We start from the raw sequence: 25,733 nt of genomic DNA on the forward strand, positions 1-25,733 counted from the left end.
ATAAACATTCGTCTTCTGTGACAAAATGTTTCACGCTAGTCTAAACAATAATTTTGGGAAAACTTATAAATTATTATTTTGTTTCATTCCATTTGCTAGTTTGCTTATGTAGATAAGTCAGATGAATGATAATATTAACGAAAAGGAATGAAAATTGGCCGTGAAAGTAATGGCAGCTGAGTGAAGACTACCCTAAACTTTGCCAACCTATTATGTAAATCTTATCGTGGGATCTCTGGAACTATCATCACGGAGGCTGAGGATATATATTTGTTTGTCTCACGAACAAACATAGATACCATCAATAATTAAATGTTCAGAAGAGAAAAGAAAGCGCTTCAGAAAATTGTTCGAAAGCCTCCATGTGAAGGCTTAGAAGAAGAACGTCACTTTGGGTAAAGTTGCAATGGAAGGGAAGGACTTTGGAGAGAGGGAGCCACGGGTGGGTGGAGGGGGTACGCACAGATGATGGAGGGGACGTGGTAACTGCAGGTGAGTTCTGGAGTGAAGGAGAGATTGGGGGAGGTGGGGAAGAAGGACTGGGGCATTGTGAGGTGTGCTCGCGCGCGAGAGCGTGCGTGTGTGTATGTATGTATGTGTGTGCGTGTGTCTGTTTGTGTGTGTGTGTGTGTGTGTGTGTGTGTCTGGATATGGCGGGTGGGCATCAGTACATCTTAGAGTGTTACGAAGGGTGTTACTGCGCCGCTCCGGGATTAGAGTTTGTGCTTCAACTTCCCTCCAACAAAAACAGAGGAGTGAGTAATCGAAGACATCGCCGATTGCATTTCACAGTGTGGGTTCTATGTGTCCCTTTTCGTTTCTTTTCGAAAGTGATCTATTGTTGCACATTTTAAACTCCGATCCCATGAGGGATGAAAATAAGTGAGAATGAAGTAAAGTTTGTGAATAAATTGAATGAATTTTATTTAGGTGGGATTTGGTCAATCATTCCGTCACTGAAATCCAGATTGATGGTAATCAGGTATGGTGTCATGCAGGCAATCACGTGTGATTCCCAACAGAGGAAGATTTCCTCTGTTGTTTTTCTTTTTCGCTCACTTTTTTTCCTTATTTAGGTGAGGGGTCAAGTTCTCCCTAAAATGTATAAAGATGGTGAAAGTATCCCAACGACCGAAAGAAAAGGTGAAACCCGAATGCAGCTGGCGTCTTTGGCTGCCGAAGGCTTCTCTACAAACTGCTCATTTTCTTTTAACTTTTGCCCCTCTCTCTCTCTCTCTCTCTCTCTCTCTCTCTCTCTCTCTCTCTTCCAGCCGACATTTCTTGGGAAATCCAGAGTGCTTTTGGGACACAAGCGCGTCCAAGACGCCATTCCCTTCCTACTCGACGACATATAGTGTTTGGCGTTCCGTAATTTTCTAGGGCTCCTGGCAATGGAGGCCTTCTCTTTCTTAGGCAAATGATATTGTTTCTATTCACTTGGTATATGTCTACCTAGCCACGTAACGATCAGCAGGCTTGACACAGTTAGAGCAGAAGAATGACATATACCCTCCAAACACCAATGGCTGTCGCTGTGTCGTTGTAATATTTCTCCTGTTTTGAAAACGATTTCCAAATTGCACTAAGATATTATCATTATTTAATCCGTTCAATTCTTCAAATGGCTTTGTCCACATCACTTGATCAGTACCGTAATTATAACGTTATTGTTATTACCCGTCGTTATGAAAATTGAGATTTTTCTAAAAATATATTTCCCAATATCAAATACTGAAAATGTTTAAAAAAAATTTCGATTACATTCAAAATAAAACATTTCCCTTCGAGGATATTTTGCTTCCATAACAAAGGCGGAAGGAATTTCCGGTTATTCTCAACATAAGTTCTACTGTTTTCCTATAGATGCTGCGTCTCTGCTGACGAATTCAACTCGCTTTTATGGAGTTATATTTTTCATAAATATCTTTTAGTGTATTGCCTATCATAGGAATGTCACAATACGAAAGATTTACCTTTTCTCCTGTATTTTCGTAAATACTTACGTGCATACCAGAGTGTCTTAGTTACAGATCCTGAATTGTAAGTAAAAATATTCAAGTAGCCTTGAAAGACTTGTACGTTGTCCATTGTATATTTTGAAACTTAAAGCTGCGTGCACACTATATGTGTTCATATGTGTATGTGTGATTAAATAATAATCCACAAATACGGAATGAGTAACAATGTCTTCGGCAATATATTTTGAGAATCCACTTAACATGTCAATCGTATTACTTTACTATCTATGAAATATTAATTCGTTGAACAGATTTAGCTTGTATCCACCGAGAGACAACGCCAGTCTCTGTATTCTTGTCAAAGACTAATAAGTAAAGTTTTCACTCATGCAGTCGAAACTAGTTTTTACCGAGTGACGCAAAAAAAAAGACATTGTATTAGCAATGCCGCTGGCACCGGCAACCTTCCAGTACTTGCTGTTTTTTCTTTTCTTTTTTTATTTAGCGGAGAGTAGTAAAGTGAATTAATCCTTTTCATTATGCCAACAACTAATATACATGCATGAATGCATGCAGGAATGCGTGCAAACACAAAACCTCATTGGAAGATTCACCACAAGTTAGGAAATTCAGAGGGCTGTTTTGATAGGATGGAAAATGTAATAATGCTAATAATCGAGCTTAGAAGCCTTCGTTTGGCAGTCAAGAGGAGACGCTTTGACTTGAGTTCTATCAGACTGGAGATCTTCAGGAAGCCATACCTGTCAGGATTTGCCGTAGAGGCAAATGCCTGAGGTAAAAGAGAAAGAGAGGGTGGGGGAAGGGGAAGGGGCCGACATGTTCAGGTAAAAACATTGAGAACCTTTAAATAAGAATAAAAATTTATAGTTCTTCAAACGTATGTCCTGCTAGAAAAAGTTTAGTTTCTTGATATTCGTTAGGATACAAGGAAATAAATTTGTTCGGTTTATAAAAAGAACAATAAAACCCCATCAGACAGATAGATAGAGGGATAGATTAATCAGATAGATACATCGATAGATGTCAGAAATGAAAAGAAATGCTTTATATCTTAGTATGAGTGAATCAACAACCTGGTTTCTGAAAAATACTTTTCTCCAGGATCCTGATTTTTATCATCTGGAAAGCCAGCTTATCATCATACCCATCGTTACTACCCCTGACTACCATCGTTACTTGTTATCTTTGGAAATGATGGCTACAGTAGCCAAAATATAAGAGAAGAGACACGTCACACATTATCAATTTTCAGCAGATCAGATTAAGTGAAACTCCATTAGTGTATAGAACAAAACATATTCCTCATGATAACAGATAGATAGCCATCATTTCTTACAATTCTGCCAATACCTATGCTTCTGTTTCTTATTATATATATATGTAAATATATATAAATTTATATATATATATATATATATATATATATATTCCCTGGTTTGTTTCGAAGGATAAGCGACTTTTAGGCCTACGCCACGGAAAGATATGCTGGATGGTCGTTCATTATAGTAATCAGCCTTTGCTTCCGAAGAGAGATGGGCTTGCCATAACCTCCAGTGATGGTCTGGTACGGAAACGAGCATCGTGACGAACCCAAGAGCATTCTCTCTCTCTCTCTCTCTCTCTCTCTCTCTCTCTCTCTCTCCACCGTCAGATGCGAGTGTTCGGTACCCTGACAAACTATTTGCAATCCTCATCCTTTTGGGTCAAATATTTGTATATTCACAAGACATTCTCCTCTTGAATAATCTATTTTCTTACTTACGAGCACTTCTGCGTGCACAGATGCAAAATGCACAAATGTACTGCAGACTATATACAAGAGAAGTAGGCTGAGATCTCAAGCATATGATAAAAAAAGTACATTCTGTCTACAGGCACAAGGTAAATGGTAAACCTTAATTATGAAAATCTTGGACATGCTCATTTTCACCGTCACAACGAAGCACAAGTAATTGTGGATCCCCGTGTGAATATTTTCATTTTCTAAACCGTTGATAAACGAAAACAATAAGGTTACTGGCTACTCCAAGAGCTAGAGTCCCTGCTCGCATAAGGTCACCTCAATCAGTAATAACATAAAAGAGAAATGGCTACGGCCGGATATGGATTACTTGCGACTGCAGCGTAGAAATCTCCGGCATTCAGAGTTTCCCAAGATTATAGTTCACTCGTTTTATTTTGAAATGCTTTATTGTGACATTTTTCGTACCTGGAGAGGAAAGGAGGCGGTAGGTGTACTGGAAATGCATGAAACCAGGCAGTGCATTGGCTGAGAGCCTCCAAAACAGACACGATTTCCAGAGTCTGATGCCGGAGTCTACGACATCAAAAATGGAAAACCGTACGAGGAAAAAATTTAAAAAAATATTGATATTACTAATGAAATAAACGAAAATTAAGCTGTATTCGCATATCGTTCATTATCATTCCCTCCAACCTCCTACCCCCTACATACCCCGTCTCTCATCCAACCTCATCCCGATGCTTATGCCTTCAGCGCAATAACTTGAGAGACGATGAGAAGCCAAACACTCATTGTGAAATGTATCTCAGCGCAGTTCGGGCATCACCTTCGCCATTTAAATAACTCTATTTGCCCTCTCCCCCAACCCCCTCACAACCCATGAATGGCTGGAAGGAGCTGTTTTGCTCATTCATTGCTCTGCTGTTGTTATTGTGGTCTATTTCAGTGCGCAAGAGTGGGTAAGCGAGCGTAGCAGCCGGTATAGCTTTGGATGAGTCAGACATCTGGAATGTTTCTGCAACACCTCCACTTCTCTCTCTCTCTCTCTCTCTCTCTCGATCTCTTCCGAGTTCTCCTCGCTCCCTTCCCCGATGGCTCCTCCTCCCCTCTCGCATCACTCACCCCAGACCGGCTCCCGGATCCGTACCTCTCTCTCTCTCTCTCTCTCTTCTCTCTCTCTCTCTCTCTCTCTCTTCTCATATGTAAACGCATCTAGTTGCATCTTTTTATCGAAATATAATTCGCGACAAGGTAATAAAATGAGCAATCTATTTTTGTTTTTTCAGGCTGTCTCACTTATCTATTTGTGGATATCACTTGGGTGACCCTCTTATACATGCAGTAATCTGACTTCGTTATTATGGCCGTTTTGAACAGAAACAAAAAGAAGAATTTACCTCAGTTTTATCACACTCCCTGCTCCTTACTTGTCTGTCGTAAACGCAGGATGAGTCTAAACTTTGAGATCAACTGTCCAGATACTTTATAACAGACAAGACGGTTTCCATGTCGACAATTCGTCAGATCAACACCGGCAACATAGGAACTGATATGTAGTCATTATCAGCGAATTCCTTACTTTATTCGAATTTTCGATTGTATTCTATAAACTTCCTTTTGTACCGAGTATGGACATTTTCCTTAGCTAACTATGCATTGGATGTAAATGCTTTCCGAAAAAAAACCTCATTGATAATTCTGTAGTTTGTAGAGAGAATGGAGGGAATACCATGTTGTTGATATCAAGAATTCATAGCTATTTGTTACTGTATTGTTATTATTTTATTCTCTCTCTCTCTCTCTCTCTCTCTCATCCTATTCGACCGCATGATTTTTAAAGTGTGGTGTTCCGGGTTGCATCCTTCCTCCTTAGGAGTCCATCACTTTTCTCACTATGTGCGCGGTTTCTAGTAGCACACTCTTCTGCATCAGTCCTGAAGGTACTTCGGCATCCAGCTTTTCCAGGTTCCTTTCCAGGGATCTTGGGATCGTGCCTAGTGTTCCAGTGATGATGGGTACAATTTCCACTGGCATATCCCATATCCTTCTCATTTCTATTTTCATGTCTTGGTACTTATCGATTTTTTCTCTTTCTTACTCATCTACTCTGGGGTACCATGGTATTGCGACATAAATGAGTGTTACATTCTCCTTGATTTTGTCAATTAACGTCACATTTGGTCTATTAGTGATACAACAGTCCCAGAGGATCTTTGTCCAGTCGTTTTCTATCACTCCCTCAGGTTGGTGCTCGCACCACTTATCACTGCAAGGTACCTGGTGTCTCTTGCACAGGCTCTAATGGAGGGCTTTTGCTACTGATTCATGCGTCTCTTTGTACTGGTTCTATACAAGTGCCAGACATTTGCATGCTATGTGGCTTATGGTCTCGTTTTTCATACTGCAGTTCCTGCATATGGGTGAGATGTTATTTCCATCTATTGTTCTTTGGACATATCTGATTCTTAGGGCCTGATCTTGTGCCGCTGTTAGCATTCCTTCAGTTTCCTTCTTGAGTTCTCCCCTCTGTAACCATTGCCATGTTTAGTCTGTCTCATGTACTGTCCGTGCATTGGTTTATTGTGCCATTCCTCCATTCTGTTTGTCATTCTCCTGTCTGTATATTTCGGGGCCTTCTTCTAGTTTCATCAGTCCTTCCCATGAACTCCTTAGCCACTCATCTTCACTGGATTTCAGATTTTGTTCCAGTGCTCTGCTTCCAATGTTGACGCAGTCCTCCTTCCTTTTTGGTTATGTATAGCTTTTCTGTATTTGCTCTTGGGTGTAGTGTTTTGTGTACTGTCATGTGCTTCCTAGTTTTCTGATCTATGTTGCGGAGTTCAATCTTCGTCCACTTCACTTTTCCTGTGCTGTATCTGATTACTGGTACTGCCGATGTGTTTATGGCTCTCATCATGTTTCCAGTATTGAGTTTTGACTTGAGTATCGCCTTAAGTCTCTACATATATATTCTATCCTGATCGTGCCCTTCATCTCTTGGTGCTTTATATCCTCTCCTTATATTGTTCCTAGATATTTGTATCCTGCCTCGTCTATGTGTCTGATGCTTTTCCCATCTGGTGGCTTTATCCCTTCAGTCCTTGTCACTTAGCCTTTTCGTATGTTGGCCAAGGCATATTTATCCTGTTGTCCCCAGATACAATTCTTACGATTTGGAGTACTGTATCTATTTTCCATATGCCCCTACCGTACAGCTTGATGTCATCCATGAACTATCAGATGGTTAATTCTGCTGCCTCCTTTCTTGAGTTGGTACCCATCATCCATTTTCTGCAGTACTACTTTTGTTATGGGAATCATGGCTACTACGAAGAGTAGTGGGGACAGGAAGTCGCCTTGAAAGACCCCTCTCCTGATGTTAGCCTCTGCTAGTCTTATCCCAGAGCTTGTATGTACTGTATTCCAGTTGCACATTGCATTTTTTAAGAAGCTGATGGTGCTTTCCTCTGCCCCATATATTTTCAGGCATTCTATTATACATGTGTACAGCATCACGTCAAAGGTTTTCTTATAGTTAATCCATGCCATGCTTAGGTTGATTCTCCTTTTACTATTCTTCATTACCATTTTGTCTATCAGGAGCTGGTCTTTTGGGCCCCTACACTTCGTTCTGCAGCCTTTCTGTTGGTGGGGGATGGTGTTTGTATCCTCTGGGTAATTGTATAGCCTCTCACTGATGGTACCTGTTAGGAACTTCCGTGTTATTGGTAGGCAGGTGATAGGCCTGTAGTTACTTGCTATATTTCACTTGTTCTTGTCTTTCTATACCAAGGATTTTCTTCCTATGGTCATTCATTTGGGCGTATGGTGGTTTGTGATACAATGCTGGAGTTGTTCTGTTATCCGTGGGTATACGGCCTTGAAGTTTTTGAGTACACTATCCGTAGACTTCATTGGGACCTGAGACTTTCCAGTTGGGCATTTTCTTTAGTTGGTGTCTGACTGTGCATGTCGTGATCTCCTTATTTCCCCTGCCTTGACTTTCTGGAGCCATGTTGCATGTTTGTTGTGTGATACCGGATTACTCCATATGTTTTCCCAGTCTTTTACTCGGTTCCCCTCTTAGTTGGCTGTATAGTCTTTTCTGGTTGGTTCCAAAGAGTTTGTTCTGTTGGTTTCCTTTATCTTATATCGTTGGATCTTATGTGCTTTGGCTTTAAGCCTTTGTTTTATATCTTGTATTGTGTTGTTTAGTCCCTTCTCCTGTGCTTTGTATTTCTCATTCAGTTCCTCTCGTTTTCTTGCTTCTTAGAACCTTTTCTGCCATCTCTTATAGTTTACTCAAGTCAGATCTCATCGTCATGATTTGTGTTTCACGGCGCCTTTTCCAAGACCGTTGTTGTATTGGTTTCTGTTGGGTTGGTTGTGATGGTGGCGTTGGTGTTTGTATCCCCATGAGTACTACCACTAGCCTTACTCTTGCATATGCCAGGCTATTTGTTTCTGTGATACTAGTGCTGTGTATTAGCCTCATTATTTCACTCATTAACTTCACTAGTTTTCTCCCTTAGTTTCTTTGTGTTGTAGGCTTTCATGGAAGGGATCTTTGTTCTTTCTGTATCTGGCTTCATCCATTGTCTGATCTTTTCCACCCATTCCGGCCTCGCTGTTACATCTTCGGTGTTTCCTCGTATGTAGTGTCTCTTGGTTCGTCTTATTGTCCTTAGTTGCTAGGTGTTATTTCTCTTTCCAGTTCCTCTCTCTCTGTTGTGGAGAGACTTACTTGTTCTTCCACCCTGTGTTCTGTTTGTGGGGTGTTATTTCTCTCATTCCAGATGTTGACCAATCTTCTCCGCTATCCTTTTTCTGTCGCGTTGCTCCTGTTTTAGTGTCTCCATATTTCCTTATTTTCAGCCCTTGTCCGTTCCTTCTTGTGGTTTGCCTCAGTAGCTCCCGTCTCTGGTTGCCGGTTGCTGTTGTAGTGATCAGGTGCTGGATGACGACCTCCTAGTACCTGACCGTCCTCCCCGTTAACTGGGCTGTATACCTGGCTGCCGGACAAAGTTCCTCTATTGCCAGAGGTTCCATTTACGTCGTCGTTTAATTTTTCATTTCTTTCCATTATTGCTAAGTTTTGCGATTTAACCCATAGCTGGACCCTGCCCCTTCCGGAATAAGTACCCATTTACAACTGAGTAGACTGAAGAAATTGTAGTAAATGATCCTTTCCCAAGGAATCAACGCAGAGGAGAGTGGTCACCCACCCAACGACTGACCAGCCCCAATGTTGCTTAACTAGTCCATCGATGAGCTAAACCATCGATTATTAGTATTATTGTTGCTGTAGTTTTCAGAGAGAAATTATTCCAAATCAAATCATAGTAAAGTCGCATTTACGTGTTAGCTCTGCACAGTTCATAGTTAACTTGAATTTTGCAATCGACATCAAAGCCGTCCACCCGACCTTTTCCTATTTCACAGCGCGGCTTATAAAGTCAACATGGAGACTGATTGTACTAAACTGGCGGACAACAAGTAGTTTCTTTCATAATTCAGAATCAAACATTTTGCTCATAACAGGATGACTCTTTTGTCTTTGCACCTTTTCAGCGGACACGATAAATACCGAGGACAATCCTTTACTTGTAGTAACAAGACCGTCAGCTGCTCTTTAGAAAATAACCCATGACACACCTTTGTATGAAAGGGCTCCTTAATCAGCGGATTTAACACTATGAGTCGTTTTTCGTTAATAGAATGTGTAATGGCAAACATTTGTGCAGACAGAATCAACTATTTGAGCCCTTTCTTCCTTTGATGAAATGGAAGGTTCTTTCAACACTAACACTAAAAAAATAACTGAAGCTGCGATGACATCTCAAGGTTCTTACTTTACAAATGCTGAGCACTCATCCTTTGTACCTTCAGAAGTTAAGAAAAACTCGAAACAATTGAAAATCCAGTGCAATTGTGTGAAATAACACGATGTTTAAATAGAGCTCTATTAAAAGAAGAAAAAAAAACGCTTTATGTGTTCCATTCAAAAGTTCTTAAGAAGCAAGATGAGAAACTTTTGACAGAATGTTCTTAAGAGCTAGAATCACACACAAGGTCCCTTGGGCATCCAGTGCGTAGACCGAATCAAAAACTTTAGACGAGAACTATTTTAACAACTTTCTTTATGGCAAGGACTCTACGAACCGTAGACTATAAACAATTTAGTCGTTCACATAAAGATTTCTGGGTGATCCAAATTACAAAGACGTGTATTTAATGGCCACAGTGAAGGCTCAAATGCTTGATATTTCTTTATCTTTCCGCAAAAACCACAGAACCAGATCCAGGAAAGAGAAATTGTCTGTGATTTTAAATACTGCTAAACGACTGAGATTAAAAGATTTTTAAATGCTTCCATGTATTACCGTTATGAATAATACTAGTTAAATCATTATAACTTTATATGCCGACGCATAAACGAGAAAAATCCACACCCTTCTACTGAAAGACTCCTAACCCAGTGACTAGAAAGTTTTTCCGAGATCCCACGTAAAAGCCTCTGAAAACCAGAGACAGGAGCAGAGTTTACAGTCCTTGACAAGAAGGCCTCTCAAAGCCAGAAAAAGTCTCGTACGAAAGCCTTAGAAAAACCAGTCATCTACCTCCACAACCTGTGTCTAAAATTCCAAGAGAATGCTACGGAATGTCACTTACGATGAGATAAGAGGTTCCCATCGGGTGGCCATCCCTTAAGCTGCGACGTCTGTTTCTCTTGTGAAGTCAGCGACAACAACAACAACAGTTAAGAAGAAAAAGGGTGGACGGCCGTTGCCAACTACAAACCAAATGGTGGACTGCCAGCACATCCTTGACCCTTTGCTCGTCCTGTTGCTAGCATAATCCCTCTTTCTTTCTTCATTTGTTTTCTTTTCTCCTTTTTTTTGTGGGGGGTGGGAGAAGGAAGGTTGGTTAGGGGAAAGAGAATTCATCAAATATTTTGTAAGCTGTCTTTTCCTATTCTCTCTCTCTCTCTCTCTCTCTCTCTCTCTCTCTCTCTCTCTCTCACACACACACACAAACACACGCACGCACACACCAAATCTGAACTGCTGCATATTATCTATTTAGGTTTGTTCTGTTTGCGGGGGGGGGGGGTGGGGGCGGCCTTCTTTCATTTTAGAATGAATTACCAATTGAAATCTGAATATATTTTACATTTGGATCATTTGTACAAAGGAAGGAAGATGCTGATTAAATCATCCCCTCAAATATACCAAACGACTGTGACGTCACGGCTGATGGAGGCTGTTATTGTTAAAAAGAACTGTGGTGGTGAAAACGGTACTTAAACGGTACTACTATAGCTAAGTACTTTTGTGATGAACACAAAGTTTAAGTGGCCCATTGCTATGGTTAATGAGCACACTGACGATGAAGAGAGCGCTCGAAGGCTTCACTGTCGTTGTTTATAAAGAATGTGACGATAAAGACAGCAGTACTCGAAGGTGTCACTGGCCATTTTTGATATGGCTTTCTGAGATTTTGGCTGCTGTCATTTCCAGCACTAGGACACTTCCGGCCATTCCGCGCTTAAGAGAGAGTGAAAAGAGGGACTTGGAGTGGATGGACAGCAAGATAAAAAGATAAATGCAGTATGCAGTATGCAGATACAACTGGGAGAATACTCTACAGTTGCACTAAGAAGTGGCATAGATCTGGGAGAAGATTCTACAGTTGCACTAAGAAGTAATAGTCTAGTCAGGATGTTCTACAGCAAGATTGAAAAAAGGAAGTGGGAATGGAAGCAGAGCAAAAGGCAAAAAGGTGGGAGCTGTTAGGGGCCGAAGAAACTGCTGCAGACATTTTTAGTAACACATACAGCGCACCATGTGAGGTGCACTGACGGCATTAAACCCCTATGGGGTCACTAGCACTGTTAATTAGAATTGTGCTAATGAAGACCGTATTCAAATGCTCGTGGTGAATATGAAGATGATATTAGATTGATATTTACAAGTTTTTTTTTTCATTATTTTCTTTTTTCTTTACTGTCTTTGTTGCTAGTAGAGAATGATCTCCTGAATGTTGCCAAATATATTTTATAATCTTATTTGTGATGTATCAGTCATTGAGAAAATGCCAACTGCTGTTTTGAAAAAATAGCGTCATTATGAAAAAATCTATTATTATTATTAATATTATTATTATTATTATTATTATTATTATTATTATTATTATTATTATTATTATTTTATTATTATTATTATTATTATTATTATAATTATTATTATTATTATTATTATTATTATCATTATTATTATTATTATTATTATTATTATTATTATTATTATTATTATTATTATTATTATTATTATTAGTATTATTATTATTATTATTATTATTATTATTATTATTATTATTATTATTATGTTATTGAACATTAAAGTTTGTTCAAGTCGAAGAGTTCAGATATTTAATCAATACACGCACTAAATTACTGCAACTATACATATATATATATATATATATATATATATATATATATATATAATGATGTGTGAGCGTCTGTGCTTACTTACACAAGGACCGTAAAAATTTTTTTCCCCTCCTTCCGTTTTAATCCAGGAATGCGAGGTCCAATGGGCGCTATAGAAGAGAAAGAGCTTATCTTCCTAATCAGAATCGTTGGGTCAAGAAGGAAGCCGACTTAATGTACTGTTATTGTTGTTGCCCTGTTCACTGTGGACTGTCCTCTGCTCTTTTTATACATATATATAATTTATATCTCTTTTGGTGGAGTGTGTTCCCCGCATCGTTGGTCCAGTGTTAGAGCTCATAAACCCGTGAGATTTGTAGAGAAACAGGTTTTATGAGCTGTTCCTCTTCCAGCGGTGCAAATTAAAATCCCTCCCTCCATGCTCCCCCTCGGCTCCTGCTGCTGCCGCCGCCTTCGTGTGTTCGATTACGTCACTGCTATAGATCTCTCTCTCTCTCTCTCTCTCTCTCTCTCTCTCTCTCTGAACTTTTTTTGTTGGATAATTTGGACAATTTTCTAAAACATAGTAATTGTGAAGGAAGTTTGCATATCCGTATATATATATATATATATATATATATATAATATATATATATCTATATATATATATTATTTTATGCATATAATATATGTATATATGTATAATATATATATTATATAATAATATCTATATATATATATACTAATATGTTATTACACACACATACACACACACACACACACACACATATATATATATAATATATATATATATATATATATATATATATATATATATATTATATAGTATCGGATGTCCACGCAATTGCTGTGTGAACGTACATAATTATTTTAAAGTATGCAGTGGTCCATTGGTATCTATGAAAACGTAACCACACACGCCACACACACGCACACACACACACACACCAATCCACAACACATTCTTCGAAATACCATAATTGCGTGAACATCTGATATATTAGATATCGTACCTATTATATACGTATATAAATATATATATTAATATACTATATATATATATATATTAAATATATTTTGTGTGTTGTGTGTGTGTGTTTTTTTATCCTATTTATTATTATATATATAGATATATATATATATATATAATGTGTGGTATGTGTGTGTGTGTGTGTGTGTGTGTGTGTGTGTGTGTGTGAATTTGGTTCATGAATGTCTGCACTTATACAGTATAGCGATGAGAGTTTATAGCCAGGAGAATGAATCCAAAACACAATTTGCATACAAAGTAAGCAACCGAGTAAAAACAATCGATTTGGAAACGAAGGAATCGGTGCCAAGTTCTGCAGCGTCTTACCCCAAACTTGTTCGCGGTTAGTCACAAGATAACGCGCCTGTCAGGCGTACGATACAATGGTCGTAAAGTTGTATCCATAGTGCATCTTTGACTTCTTCTCCTCCCTCCTCCTCTGTGCCGTCGACGTGCATGAGTTTGGAGTCATTCTTGGGATTTATAAAGCTCAATAAAGCAAGGAAATGCGTGGCGGAAGAGGAAGGAATGTGTATAGAGAATGATTAGAGAAAGAGAATGTCATGGTGTCCACCTTTGTCGGGTGGCCATGACGGCTTTGTCATGATGGCTTGCTTCCAAGAATCTGATCATGCAATGGGGCCACGGATCTTGCGACCAACACTTGACACTTTCGAATCCTGGAAGTGAAGTGGAAAAAGAAAATGGATTGGCATGAGTTCATTGTTGCTAAGGAATGGGTATCCGCCGAATACAACAAGCCCCATGACGAATGTGGGGCCCATTGTAAGCTACACCCCATAAATGGTATAGTAGCTAAAATCCCACTGCTATGTACCCACGCATCCACCGGCCCCGCCCCTCTTTTGTAGCACACAGCTTATCCTTGAAGGCCCTAGTCCGTGGATGTCTTCGTCGTCTCTTTCTTCAGAGATGGGTTTCCAGCTCATATTTCATCACTGGAATTAGAATTGCCAGAAAGAAAATTCCAAGACTTCTAATGAAAGAAAGATTAAAAAATTTTTCGCCACGCCGTTGATGAATGTTAGTATACTTGAGAAACAAACATACGCAAACACGTTCTCACAAAAGTAAATACTACACTTCCTCGAGGTTGATTACTTTGCGGATACGAGTTTCATGAGGTGGTCCACGTGACCCGTTTCAGGTAGTCGATCCGACTAAGTTATTGACAAACAAGTACTAATGAGGTTAGGAAGATGGCCTCTACGAGATCAGGAAAGGAATGGGAGTTTTTAAACTCTCTCTCTCTCTCTCTCTCTCTCTCTCTCTCTCTCTCTCTCTCTCTCTCGTATGCGTTGCATTATCTTTAAAAGTAGACTTCGTGTTGCCGAGGAACCATGATAGAGAAAGTCTTCAGAGCCAGTCAGAGAAGATTAACTGTACTGTATTTGTCTCCGGCCTCCGTTACATTTGCATTATCGGAGAGAAAGTGAGGCATTGAAAGAAAAGCGATTAGGACACCTAATCTGCACATTTAATCATATAGACAGATATACTACGCAGTACAACACACGAACCCGCATAAGTATTGCCTGCAGTGACCTGGTCTTTCTTGTAACGTAAAACCAGCAGACGAAAAATGTTAAAATGTCACACGGAAAGTGATATCCTCTGGTCGGGTTTCTCGTGTGATCGAAGTCTTATCCACGGTTAAGAGAGGCAGTGGGTTTATCCAGTTCCTGGGTTTATCCAGTTCTTGGTTATATGCTGGGTGAAACCTGAAGGTCGAATTTACAGAGAAGTCCTGTAGTTGCTAAGGTTGTCGCATTGGCGCCTGCGCTTACATAAGGTTTTGTTTTGCTTGACCCCTAACAGTACTTTCTTCTTGACAATTCTTATTGAGTTTATTCTTCTGTCGTCTACAGACGCCGTTGTTATTGTTACTATATTTCATACACTCCTCCATTTTGACAGCAAATGGTTCATTCAACAGGAACTCCTTCTCTAGTATCGTATGAAACTACATTTTAGAAGGAAATATTTTAAAATCAAGTCATATCAAAACAAAAGCAAAATACACTGGATAACGCAGACTAAGAAATTGGCAAAGAGGCAATGATTAACAACAACCACAAATGATAATAATCCTAATAATAACTAATAATTAATAATAATAAATAATAATAACTATACTAATAATAATAATAAGAATAATAATAAAAATAATAATAATAATAATAATAATAATAATAATAATAAAGATTGAAGAGAATCGAAGGACATGTGGAAAGTTGACTTCGAGCTTGGCAATTCAGACTTGGCAGCAGATCCAACTCAAATAAAAAAAGATTATAAAAAAAAAAGCTTAACAAGGAACACTCCCCCTTTGCAGTCTGTATACATTGGCTCCAAATCTGGACACCAGCATTATTATATTGTGTGTGTGTGTATGTATATACTGTATTTGCGCTAACGATCGAGCGTTCAGCAAGATGACTAGCTCATTTCTATTTTCATTTCTATTTTCCTTATGAGCAGAATACATCCATGCTTTTTAAATGGGCCTAATGTGTTTATAAAAATGTTTCAGAAGTTGATTATCTACATGTCTATATATATATATATATATATATATATGTATATATATATATATGTCTCTCTCTCTCTCTCTCTCTCTCTCTCTCTCTCTCTCTCTCCTCTTCTCTATATATATATATATATATATATATATATATATATATATATATATATATATATATATGTATATATACACATGTATAGTGTGTGTGTGTGTTTGTTTTTATATATGCACACACATGTATATATATATATATATATATATATATATATATATATATATAGTACTGTTCACAAATTTACTTGCAAACATTTAAGTATGCAAAAAGTGGAAGTCATTATCCGCCACTTCACCCACAAGCAGTCTGTTCTCCCCCAAGAATTTCGTTCTGTTGTGTGCGTATCCCTGCAGGATGCCTTCAGGAATATGCAAATGACCTCATCGTTCCGATGCTCTGTCCTTTTCTCTGTTTCATTGTTGGTACTGGTCTTTATTCTTCCTCATGGATTAGTAACTGGTTTTGCCTGTCCCAAAGGAAGGTGATCTTTCCAATCCATTCCAGAGCTGACATCCATAACATTTTTTGTGTAGTCGCCTCGTATTTTTCTCTCCTGAGAGGAGAGCTCTCTCAGCGGACCATTGTGGCGGTTTCTTAACGTGTGATATAATCATAGATGGTGGACTTTAGAAGTATTCTCTATTTTTCCCTATCTGAAAGAACCCGACAGAGGCTATACGCTTTCAGATCGATTTATATTATGAAAATAATTCGTGGATGGTTACGATGTGACAATTATTGTGGAGAAATTCAGCGAGTGACGAGTAGCCCCAGCAAGCAAACGTATCTTGCAGAAAGTTGATTTGATAAAATCGCCAGTAACGACTACGAATGACCAAGAAAATGTGGAAGTCACGTGGTTCTATTTACTTAAGGCAGGCGGCTTATCAGTGATGTAATCGCTCATTAGGGGTAAGTGGGCGTCACAGGGCGATACTGGGCAGTAACCTGTCTTCATCGCTACCTGGGAGAAACTCGAACTGCCCTGGTGAACTGCCTCCCTTTTCAGACCCCGCGACGTTGTACGAAGTGTCGAGAAGATTCGCGGGCTTCTGTATCAAATGATTGTCGTGTTATGGATAATAATATTAACAATATAGATATTAAAAATGGAGATACAGTAACGCGACCTTCTTGTCTATGAAGTCTTGTGTGTTGGTGGAAAGACATTGCTGTATTTCGCACAATATATCAAGACGTCATACACAAGAATTTATGTTATTGTATCCTCACCTGTATAAAACGTAGCTGCTCTTCATACTCTTCTGTAATAACAACAGCGCCAGAGTTTATTAAAAATGAAAAAATATCATGCAAGATTTGAATAAAAAAAAAAAAAAAAAAAAAAAACATGTATTACGCAGCACTGAAAATTCCATGCATAGTTAAACGTACATCTCTGTCTGTGACAACAGATATTCTCGGACACTGATTATGATTATGCATATTATATATCTTTTTATATTTGTGAATGGCTTCAAAGAATCATCTTTTGCGCATCTTTGTCTGCTAAACGTGTCACTCTCATTGCTGAGGACCCATCATGAATGAGCAATAAATCGATAGGGATGAGGGGCATTTTCTCCCTTGCACGGGCAGAGACTCCAGCCATCAACCAGAAGGCTCTTCTCCTGGGGCCAGTGATGAACGGTACTTCATAACTAACCTGACCAACGCCAAGGCTTTCCCAGAATATTATTTCTAGCCCCCGCCACCCCCGACCCCCCCCCCCCACCACCTCTCTCTCTCTCTCTCTCTCTCTCTCTCCCAATATAATATGGTACCCTCACTACCAAAAGGATATTGCACAAATAGAGAGAGTGTACAAAGGTCCTTTACAGCTAGAATAGAAGAAGTTAAGGATCTTGACTACTGGGAAAGACTACAATTTTTAAGATTATATAGTCTAGTAAGGAGAAGAGAACGCTACATGATAATACAGGCATGGAAACAGATAGAAGGAATTGCCGGAAACATCATGGAGCAAAAAATATCAGAAAGAGCAAGCAGAGGTAGATTAATAGTGCCCAAAACTAAACCAAGAAAACTAAGGAAAGCACAGAGGACATTAATCCACCACGCACCAGCATCGACAATGCAGCGTCTATTCAATGCGTTGCCAGCTCATCTGAGGAACATATCAGGAGTGAGCGTAAATGTTTTTAAAAATAAGCTCGACAAATATTTAAGCTGCATCCCAGACCATCCAAGATTGGAAGATGCAAAGTATACCGGAAGATGCATTAGCAATTCTCTGGTAGACATGAGAGGTGCCTCACACTGAGGGACCTGGGGAAACCCGAACGAGCTGTAAGGTCTCTCTCTCTCTCTCTCTCTCTCTCTCTCTCTCTCTCTCTCTCTCTCTCTCTCTTGGCGGATTAGAAAAACATATAAGGTTTAAGGCTCGGTTCTACTGCAATCAATGCATTACTGCTTAGCCATTCGTGCTCAATGCTCGGTTTTCAGTGGCTGTGCTTAATGACTGAAATGATATTTGTTAATTAACGTTACCTTCGTCTACAAGCATAAAGTAAATCGAACGCACCAAATGTAAAATGAATATATCTTACGTGATTTTTCCGGAAAGGTAGGGAATGTTAAGAATGTGGTTATTTATTTCGTCTGTTTGTTTTTGCACTACGATTATTTTCTTGATAGTTTTTATTTTAATATCATTATCTCGTCTTGGCTTTATTTTCCTCTTTTCCACTCAGTGTTCTGTGAAAATTTGTTTACAACGTCATTACAATCTAATTCTACTCAATGAGAATGTATGATTACTGTAGATAATAATAATAATAATAAAATCAGAGTGGCTCTTTCTTGTTTGTCCGCCCTGTGTGGGGGCAGGGTAGGTATGGGATCGGGAGGTTAGAGGAGACATGGCTGGCAGGGCCGGGTTCCAGCGCAGCGTAGTGCGAGCCATCAAGCTCGCAATAATAACAATAATTATCATTATTATTATTATAATTAGGCGGATGTCACTAAGCGCACAGCATTATATGTGACTCCCTTCCAGCGTAAGCTTTCAGTTGAAAAGTTTCCTGCGTAGCTTAGGCACGAACTGCATCAGCGTAAACTTAACAAATTAATTTTTCTGAATTCATTTATATTTTTCCTGTCGAAACTTACCAGCGATGGTAGGAACCCCTACAAAACTATAAATAGATAAATAATCAATTTTAAAACTGCTTTAATTTCAAATAATAACAGCGAAAAATTATGACAACGAAGCATACTATCACATCACCGTGATTTATATACATTCATCGAGCTACAAATGTCCTTTAGAATCCAATTCGCTCTACCTCTGAATTGATATATTTTCATATATGTTAACCGAAGGGGAATTTTTTAGTTGATAACAATTTCGTCCTCTCGTGGGTTCGAACCAGCAGTGCCCAGAGAGCTGAGGAGAAATCTGGACTCCAGTGACATTATCGACTCGGCCAACAGGTAGAGCGAATTGGATATTAAAGAACATTTGTAGCTCGATGAATATAAATATATATATATGTATATATATAAATAATATATAATATATATATATATATAATATATATAAATATATATATAATAATCTATATATATATATATATAGATATATATATATATATATATATATATATATATATATTATAATAATATATATATATATATATATATAAATATATATATCTCTCTCTTTTGAGATAAAAATACTATCTGCCAAAAAAGTTGGTAACACCAATAGTAGGAAAAGCTCCTCGAAAACTAACAAATGTCTCGAAACGCCCTAATGAATATCAAAATGGCCTCAATTTTGGAAGACTTTCATAGCAAAGATTTGTTGTGTAGGGGCAGGCGCCATCATCATCATCATCATGATCGTCGTCATATCCTCCCAAGCAATATTTCAAGCGGGTCGTCCAGTTCCTCTGTGCCGTTGCGTAACTCTCCCTCGACGGGTAATGTAAAAAAAAAAAAAAAAAAAAAAAAAAGTTGCTGCTGGAGCACACGCCCGCCATTGAAGAGGCCGGTCGAGCCTCCCACTCGTTCCCCCTTTATGCGGAACACTGTTCCCTAGATCGTAAATCCTACTCCTATTGAAGATCCCTGTAAACAGAATGGTTATGATATTCGCTATTACTATTTTTTTTAGTTCTGCGTGAATGATGGGAAATAGAATTATTAGAAATAAAGTAGGTTTGATGAGCTTAGAAAAATCAAAGAAAAGATTCCCTTTGGCTTCAGTCTGAGGACGTCATTTTTGTTTTCAGAATCCATATTAGACATTGTGATCGGGGTACAGAGAGCGAGAGAGAGATGGGGATTTTTTTTGTTTTTGTTTTTGAGGGAGGGGGGGACACTTTGGACGTCCCTGTGTCAGATTCTACAGTGATGGAGAGCAATCACTATTGAATTCCAATAACTTTTCGGAATATCCTTGCTACGGATTAGAATATAATCAGTGGCCATGATGGTATCTTCCACGGATTACAGGGCATGCATTGTAATGCGAGCATCTATGTAGGTCTGGAACCATCGACATGCAGGTATTACATGCTAAATATATCTGTGACTCAGAGGCTAAGTGGAAGGACAGAGGACAACCAGCCTTAAACGTTAGACTCAGAAAGATCGTTTCCCCTTGACGCTTGCTTTATCGCGCGCGGCATCGGGGCACCTCCAACAGATCCAGTTTTTAAGCGTCACATAGATCACTAGTTGATGGGGCCCACCTGGGGTATCTCTTAGGCACTGGGTATCATGTGGGCAAGGGGTATCCCGCCAGCGTAACATAAGCCGGAAACATCTCACCTACTAAGTACGATAAGGACCATAATTGATCATCACAGTTATATAAACAAACAAAGCAAAGGCTCTAGAGCTAGAAGGGACTTCCTTCCCGATCAGACCATACGAGGTTTTCTTCTCTTCGCTAGCTTCAGAGGTAAGACGTCCAGGCAAGGCCTCCCTCCCACTGACTTATACGTCGCATTAAGGGCTTATTAGAGTCACTGTAATGGCGTGACAGAGAAGTAAGACTTGCGTTGGGTCCATACATAAAGGAAGGGCCCATACAGAGGTGCCCAAGGTCTTTCCTTGTTGTGATCAAGGATCTTAAAATCTTAAGAAGTACGCAGCAGAGGAAGAAAAGATGGAACTTCTTAGTGTTGCACATTAGGCCAAACTGACATTAACTTTATGATGCTGTGAATTAAAAGGCAATGTTATTCTTGTTAACAAGCAGTTGATTGCATGTTAACAAGATGTTTTAGAATGCTCTCAGGGAAGTTGAGAAATGGTAGAGGCTATTTGTCGTTCATGCATTATTTTGTGACGCAAAATACATAAAAAAAAAAAAAATGAAAATGCTGGGTCGTAAAACGAGAGGCTAAAATTCTTTCAGATCTCTGTCAAGATTGATCGACTGGTTCAAAGTGCTCTGGTGTCATGGTCTTTGTAAAGAAGCATCTTTTTTAAGAAACTGCATTTGTGAAGCTCAGATTTCTTCTAAAATAGTTCATGAGTCAGAGCCTTGGGTGCTTTTCAGTGTGTGATAATCTGAAATATGTCTTTCTATAAAAATGAAAAATAAAATGCTGAGAATGAAAACTGGTACTTAGGATTTTTTCTAAAAGTTTCATATTTAGGAAGAAATTATGAAATTAGAAAAGTGAAATGAAAAATTTTTTTCTTACGCATGCTAGTGGAAATATCTTTACTTTCTCGCTAGAGTCGCTGACACAAGCTTGGACGTTCTATATTTTTCTTACAAAAGTTATCGAAGTCATTTTCCTTCGTGGCCTTTAATCCATTCACTATTCAAATATTGTCATTGTAGATTAATGTGACACCTGTTACTCGCCCTTAGAACTCTGAGCTCGAGATGCGTACACCATTTAAGGTGACACCAACACGTGACACATATCCCCTGATGTAGTTCATTCCTACCTTCTACTTCGCCATCTTCGGGAGGATAATGTTCTCTGTTGTCTGTTGCAGATGTGGGCGTGGGTGGCGACACTCGTGGTTGTGGCAGCAGTCAGTGCCAATGAAGTCTACGATCCGGAGACGCCGGATACTGCGGAGGTTCCCGTCCACCCAGATGACCCTCTCGAGCATAAGGTATGACAAATACGTTCTTCCTTAGGCCAGGAGTAGCGGGGATGTGGTTTCCCAAAGGTCTCAATTGTTTATAAGCTATGTCGAGCACACGAGTGTCTGTGGCAGAGACTGTGTAGAGCTGTCGCTGATCCCCGCCACGGTTTATAAACAATGGAAACGTATGGGAAGCCACTTCCCTGCCACACACCGACGCCACAGCACTATACTCTGTTTTTTTTTATCTGTCCATCCGCCTGTGGTGTTTTTGTATGGTAACACTGCGTCCCGGGCTTTAGATAGTTACGCTATGTGTAAGTTTTAGGTAAATAAAAGGACATCTGGGTGTACATTTGCAACTGAAAAGTGTTTTAATAATTTACTGTATGCGAATTACACCGTTTATATTCGAAATAGGATATTATTATAATTGTAATGTAAGCTGAATGTAACTATCTAAAGCCCGGGACGCAGTGTTACCATACAAAAACACCACAGGCGGATGGACAGATGAAAAAAACAGAGTATAGTGACCCCCCGTGTCCTGGCTCTGCACATGATGACGCTCGAAGCAACGTCCTTCGTGTGTCTTCCAGAAAGCTTTTCGAATTATACAAAGTCATAGAGGAAAAATTGATTGCCGAGAAATTCAGTACATATTGGTATCATCCGCAATCACATCATGACAATCACAAGTTCCTCGTTGGACGAGTGGTTGACGGGCTCGCCTACCCATTCGGTAGTCCCGAGTACGATTCCCTGCGCGCCAACGGGGAATCAGAGGAATTTGTTTCTGGTGGTTAGAAATTCATTTCTCGATATGACGTGGTTCGGATCCCACAATAAGCTGTAGGTCCCGTTGCTAGGTAACCAATTGCTTCCTAGCCACGTAAAAAATATCTAATCCTTCGGGCCAGCCCCAGGAGAGCTGTCAATCAGCCCAGTGGTCTGGTTAAATTAAGATATACTTATGACAATCACACCCAGTCTGTTCTCAGAATGGCTGTCTCATGCGATCTCATTTTTTTCTTCTATGCTAATCTAGGTCCACAACCTCGTCCTGAACCCGCAGCAGCATTCCCTTTGTGAACTGAAACACATCAGGCAAATCATCACGCATCCTCGCTGCGTGTCCAAGGTAAGCGCTGACTTCACTTCCATCTCCCATCGTACTATAGAGACGATCATCATATCTTCTCTTGCAAAGAACAAAGCCTAGAGAATATATATATTTCCTAGACCTTGGCAGAAAGTTTGGACTTTAGAGTGATATATGTCTATCTTTTTATTCCTTTCTTCCTGAATGTTTCATCACTATGTTCGTTATCTAAATCAGATGCAATTATATGTATATACCTTTGTATATATATATAGATATATATATATATATATAATATATATATATATATATATATATATATATATATATATATATAAAATTCAGTATCATATCATTTTAGGTCAATATACTGACATAAAGTTATCAAATTTCTTAACGTCTGTATTAATAACCTTTACTTTGTGCCCCATTTGTATTATTAGGTCATTTCTTTTAAAGAAAACCCAGTATTCCTAGTTTTTGTAATCTTATCTCTTATTTTAGTGCCACCTCAACAATTCCATACCATTGTCCGCATTACAGACCATTAAATCTACATTTTACCATTTTTTTCTATGATTTACTATCACATTAACAATATCCGATCACGGTCTTGACAGGAGACCCAAGTTTTTTAGTCTAAGCGTTCTTGACTCTCGTTAACCTGTGATTTTATATCCTGATCATCACCATCTATTATTTAATGTCACTATAGCAATGATAAGCCACTTTCCTCACAAGAAACTAGTGATTTTCATATCTACGTAATGTCACAGTAGGATGGAAAATATATCGCTTTACTGACGCACTTCTTTTTTCAGGAAATCGAAAACCACGTTTGCGTGGGAACATGCTTCAGTTACTCCGTTCCCCAGACCGAACCGGAGACTCCTGGGGACGAACTTCTGGATTACTGCGACTCTTGTCAGGCGTTAGAGTCACACTGGATCACTGTAAGTACAGTACTGTGAAATATTATGAAATCCTTTAGGCTACCTGCACCTTTATAAAAGTTAGAAGAGCTTCTTGGATTACTGTAGGTACTATGAAATGCTGTCAAAAGCAGCAGTATCTCCTTAAAAGCTAGATGAGTTGCTTGCATCTCTGCAACTTATGTAGACAGTAGGAGAATGCTGAAGAAAGTGCCTGTACTTCTCTAAAACCTCTGAGGGTACTTTAGATACCGAAGAAACTTATAGAATACTGTAAGAAAGTAGCTGTCCTTCTGTTAACCTTTATGGAGGAGTAATGATGGTAGTTTATATTTGATAACATCTCTGAGGGTTGCGTGAGAGAGAGAGAGAGAGAGAGAGAGAGAGAGAGAGAGAGAGAGAGTTAATATCCAAAGAAAATTAGTTTCAATTCCATCGTAGTTTTTAAGTTTATTATTTCGGCTTCTAAGAAGTTCTTCCATCTTTCATCTATTGTTACATTCTATTTTCATATGCACGATTGACTTTTGATTATCTTCTGAAATCTCAATAAACTTGAATATAAATGTGTATTCGCTTCTCAAGAAGCCAAGAAAATGAACACTTGTCTTTTTGTCTCAGCTTCACCTGGATTGCGAGGAGTATGGAAACAGCTTCCAGGAGAAGAAGACAGTCCAGATGATCACAAACTGCTCCTGCTCCCCCTGCCACTCTCCGAAGGGCAGCCAATCACCACCAATGACGTCACCATCCATAACAGCGACCACCACGTCTCGGAGCTGATCTACAAGATGTTGCCAGACACCCACAAGTTCAAGGAAAGCAGCCCGGCATCAGCAGCCCCTTCAGCGCCATCAGGAGCGTCGGTGCCCGCCGTCCTGAGGGATGGGCACGTCATCACCAAGGAGGGGGGTGAGCTCAAGTACACTGAGATGACGCTAGGGGACCTGAAGAAGGAATTCACACTGGCTCCTCACCAGGAGACTCTGCTACAAGGTCGCCCACTCTTCCGGGACTCTGCCTCTTTCACAGATGACCAAGAAGACCCAAGGCACCTTAATTACTAAGAATACTACTAAGCTCTGTATTCATGTGTATAGCTTCAATCATCCCCTCTTGCAGCTCTGTTTGTTCACGAAAACCAGACTTGTGCTTGGTCAGGAAATTTATCAAAACAACAACAGTTCAGCATTATGTTTCTTCTACAAATAACCCAAAGGTTGCTGGTTTGGTTTTCTGCCTTCGAGTCATTGACACGTTTTCATTTGTGAGCCAGCGTCTTTCAAACTTGTACATTGTACCGAACGAGCTGCACATGCATGTATTGCCAAGGGGAGAATGCTGTAATTATTTTTTAGGTGTAAGGAAAGAGATTAGTATGACAGCTTGAGCTCCCAAAATGTTCTTAAAGTATCTTCTTTCTGGAAATTGTAGCAGAAAATGGGCTTACTCTCGAAATAAAGAAAAAGTAAAATCAATTGTATCTAAATTTCGAGCTTAGCTGTATTAAATATATGGACAGGGTCCCTTCACTCTTGGGCTGTATTCTGTGTACTGAGAAGGGTCCCCTGTGTCATCATCTTAAAGAGGTGTGAGCTTTTTCATATGAAGTGTACATAGTGATAGCATGATTTATTATGTTCATCAAAGTCCTGCATAACTCTCACAAAAAAAAGTTCGTTAAATCACTTACATCTGAGTGAACCCCTCCAAAGAAGAGATTTCGAAAAGGGGGAGATATTATGAAGTAAATTCTGTTATCTTGACCAAATGAATGTTAATGCTTATCTTGCATCAGAACGTATAG

General features: G+C 39.2%; 1 protein-coding gene across 1 annotated transcript; it reads left to right on the forward strand.

Moving 5' to 3' along the window:
* Positions 1-602: 602 nt before the first annotated feature.
* LOC135201855 (neuroblastoma suppressor of tumorigenicity 1-like) lies at positions 603-25,733 on the forward strand. The gene is given in 6 exon segments (XM_064231150.1): positions 603-755; positions 21,797-21,919; positions 22,941-23,033; positions 23,816-23,947; positions 24,548-24,649; positions 24,652-25,733. Coding segments are annotated over 6 exon segments (897 nt in total). The 5' UTR covers positions 603-650; the 3' UTR covers positions 24,994-25,733.

The sequence above is a fragment of the Macrobrachium nipponense genome, chromosome 23, assembly GCF_015104395.2.
Source record: "Macrobrachium nipponense isolate FS-2020 chromosome 23, ASM1510439v2, whole genome shotgun sequence".
Taxonomy (NCBI): domain Eukaryota; kingdom Metazoa; phylum Arthropoda; class Malacostraca; order Decapoda; family Palaemonidae; genus Macrobrachium; species Macrobrachium nipponense.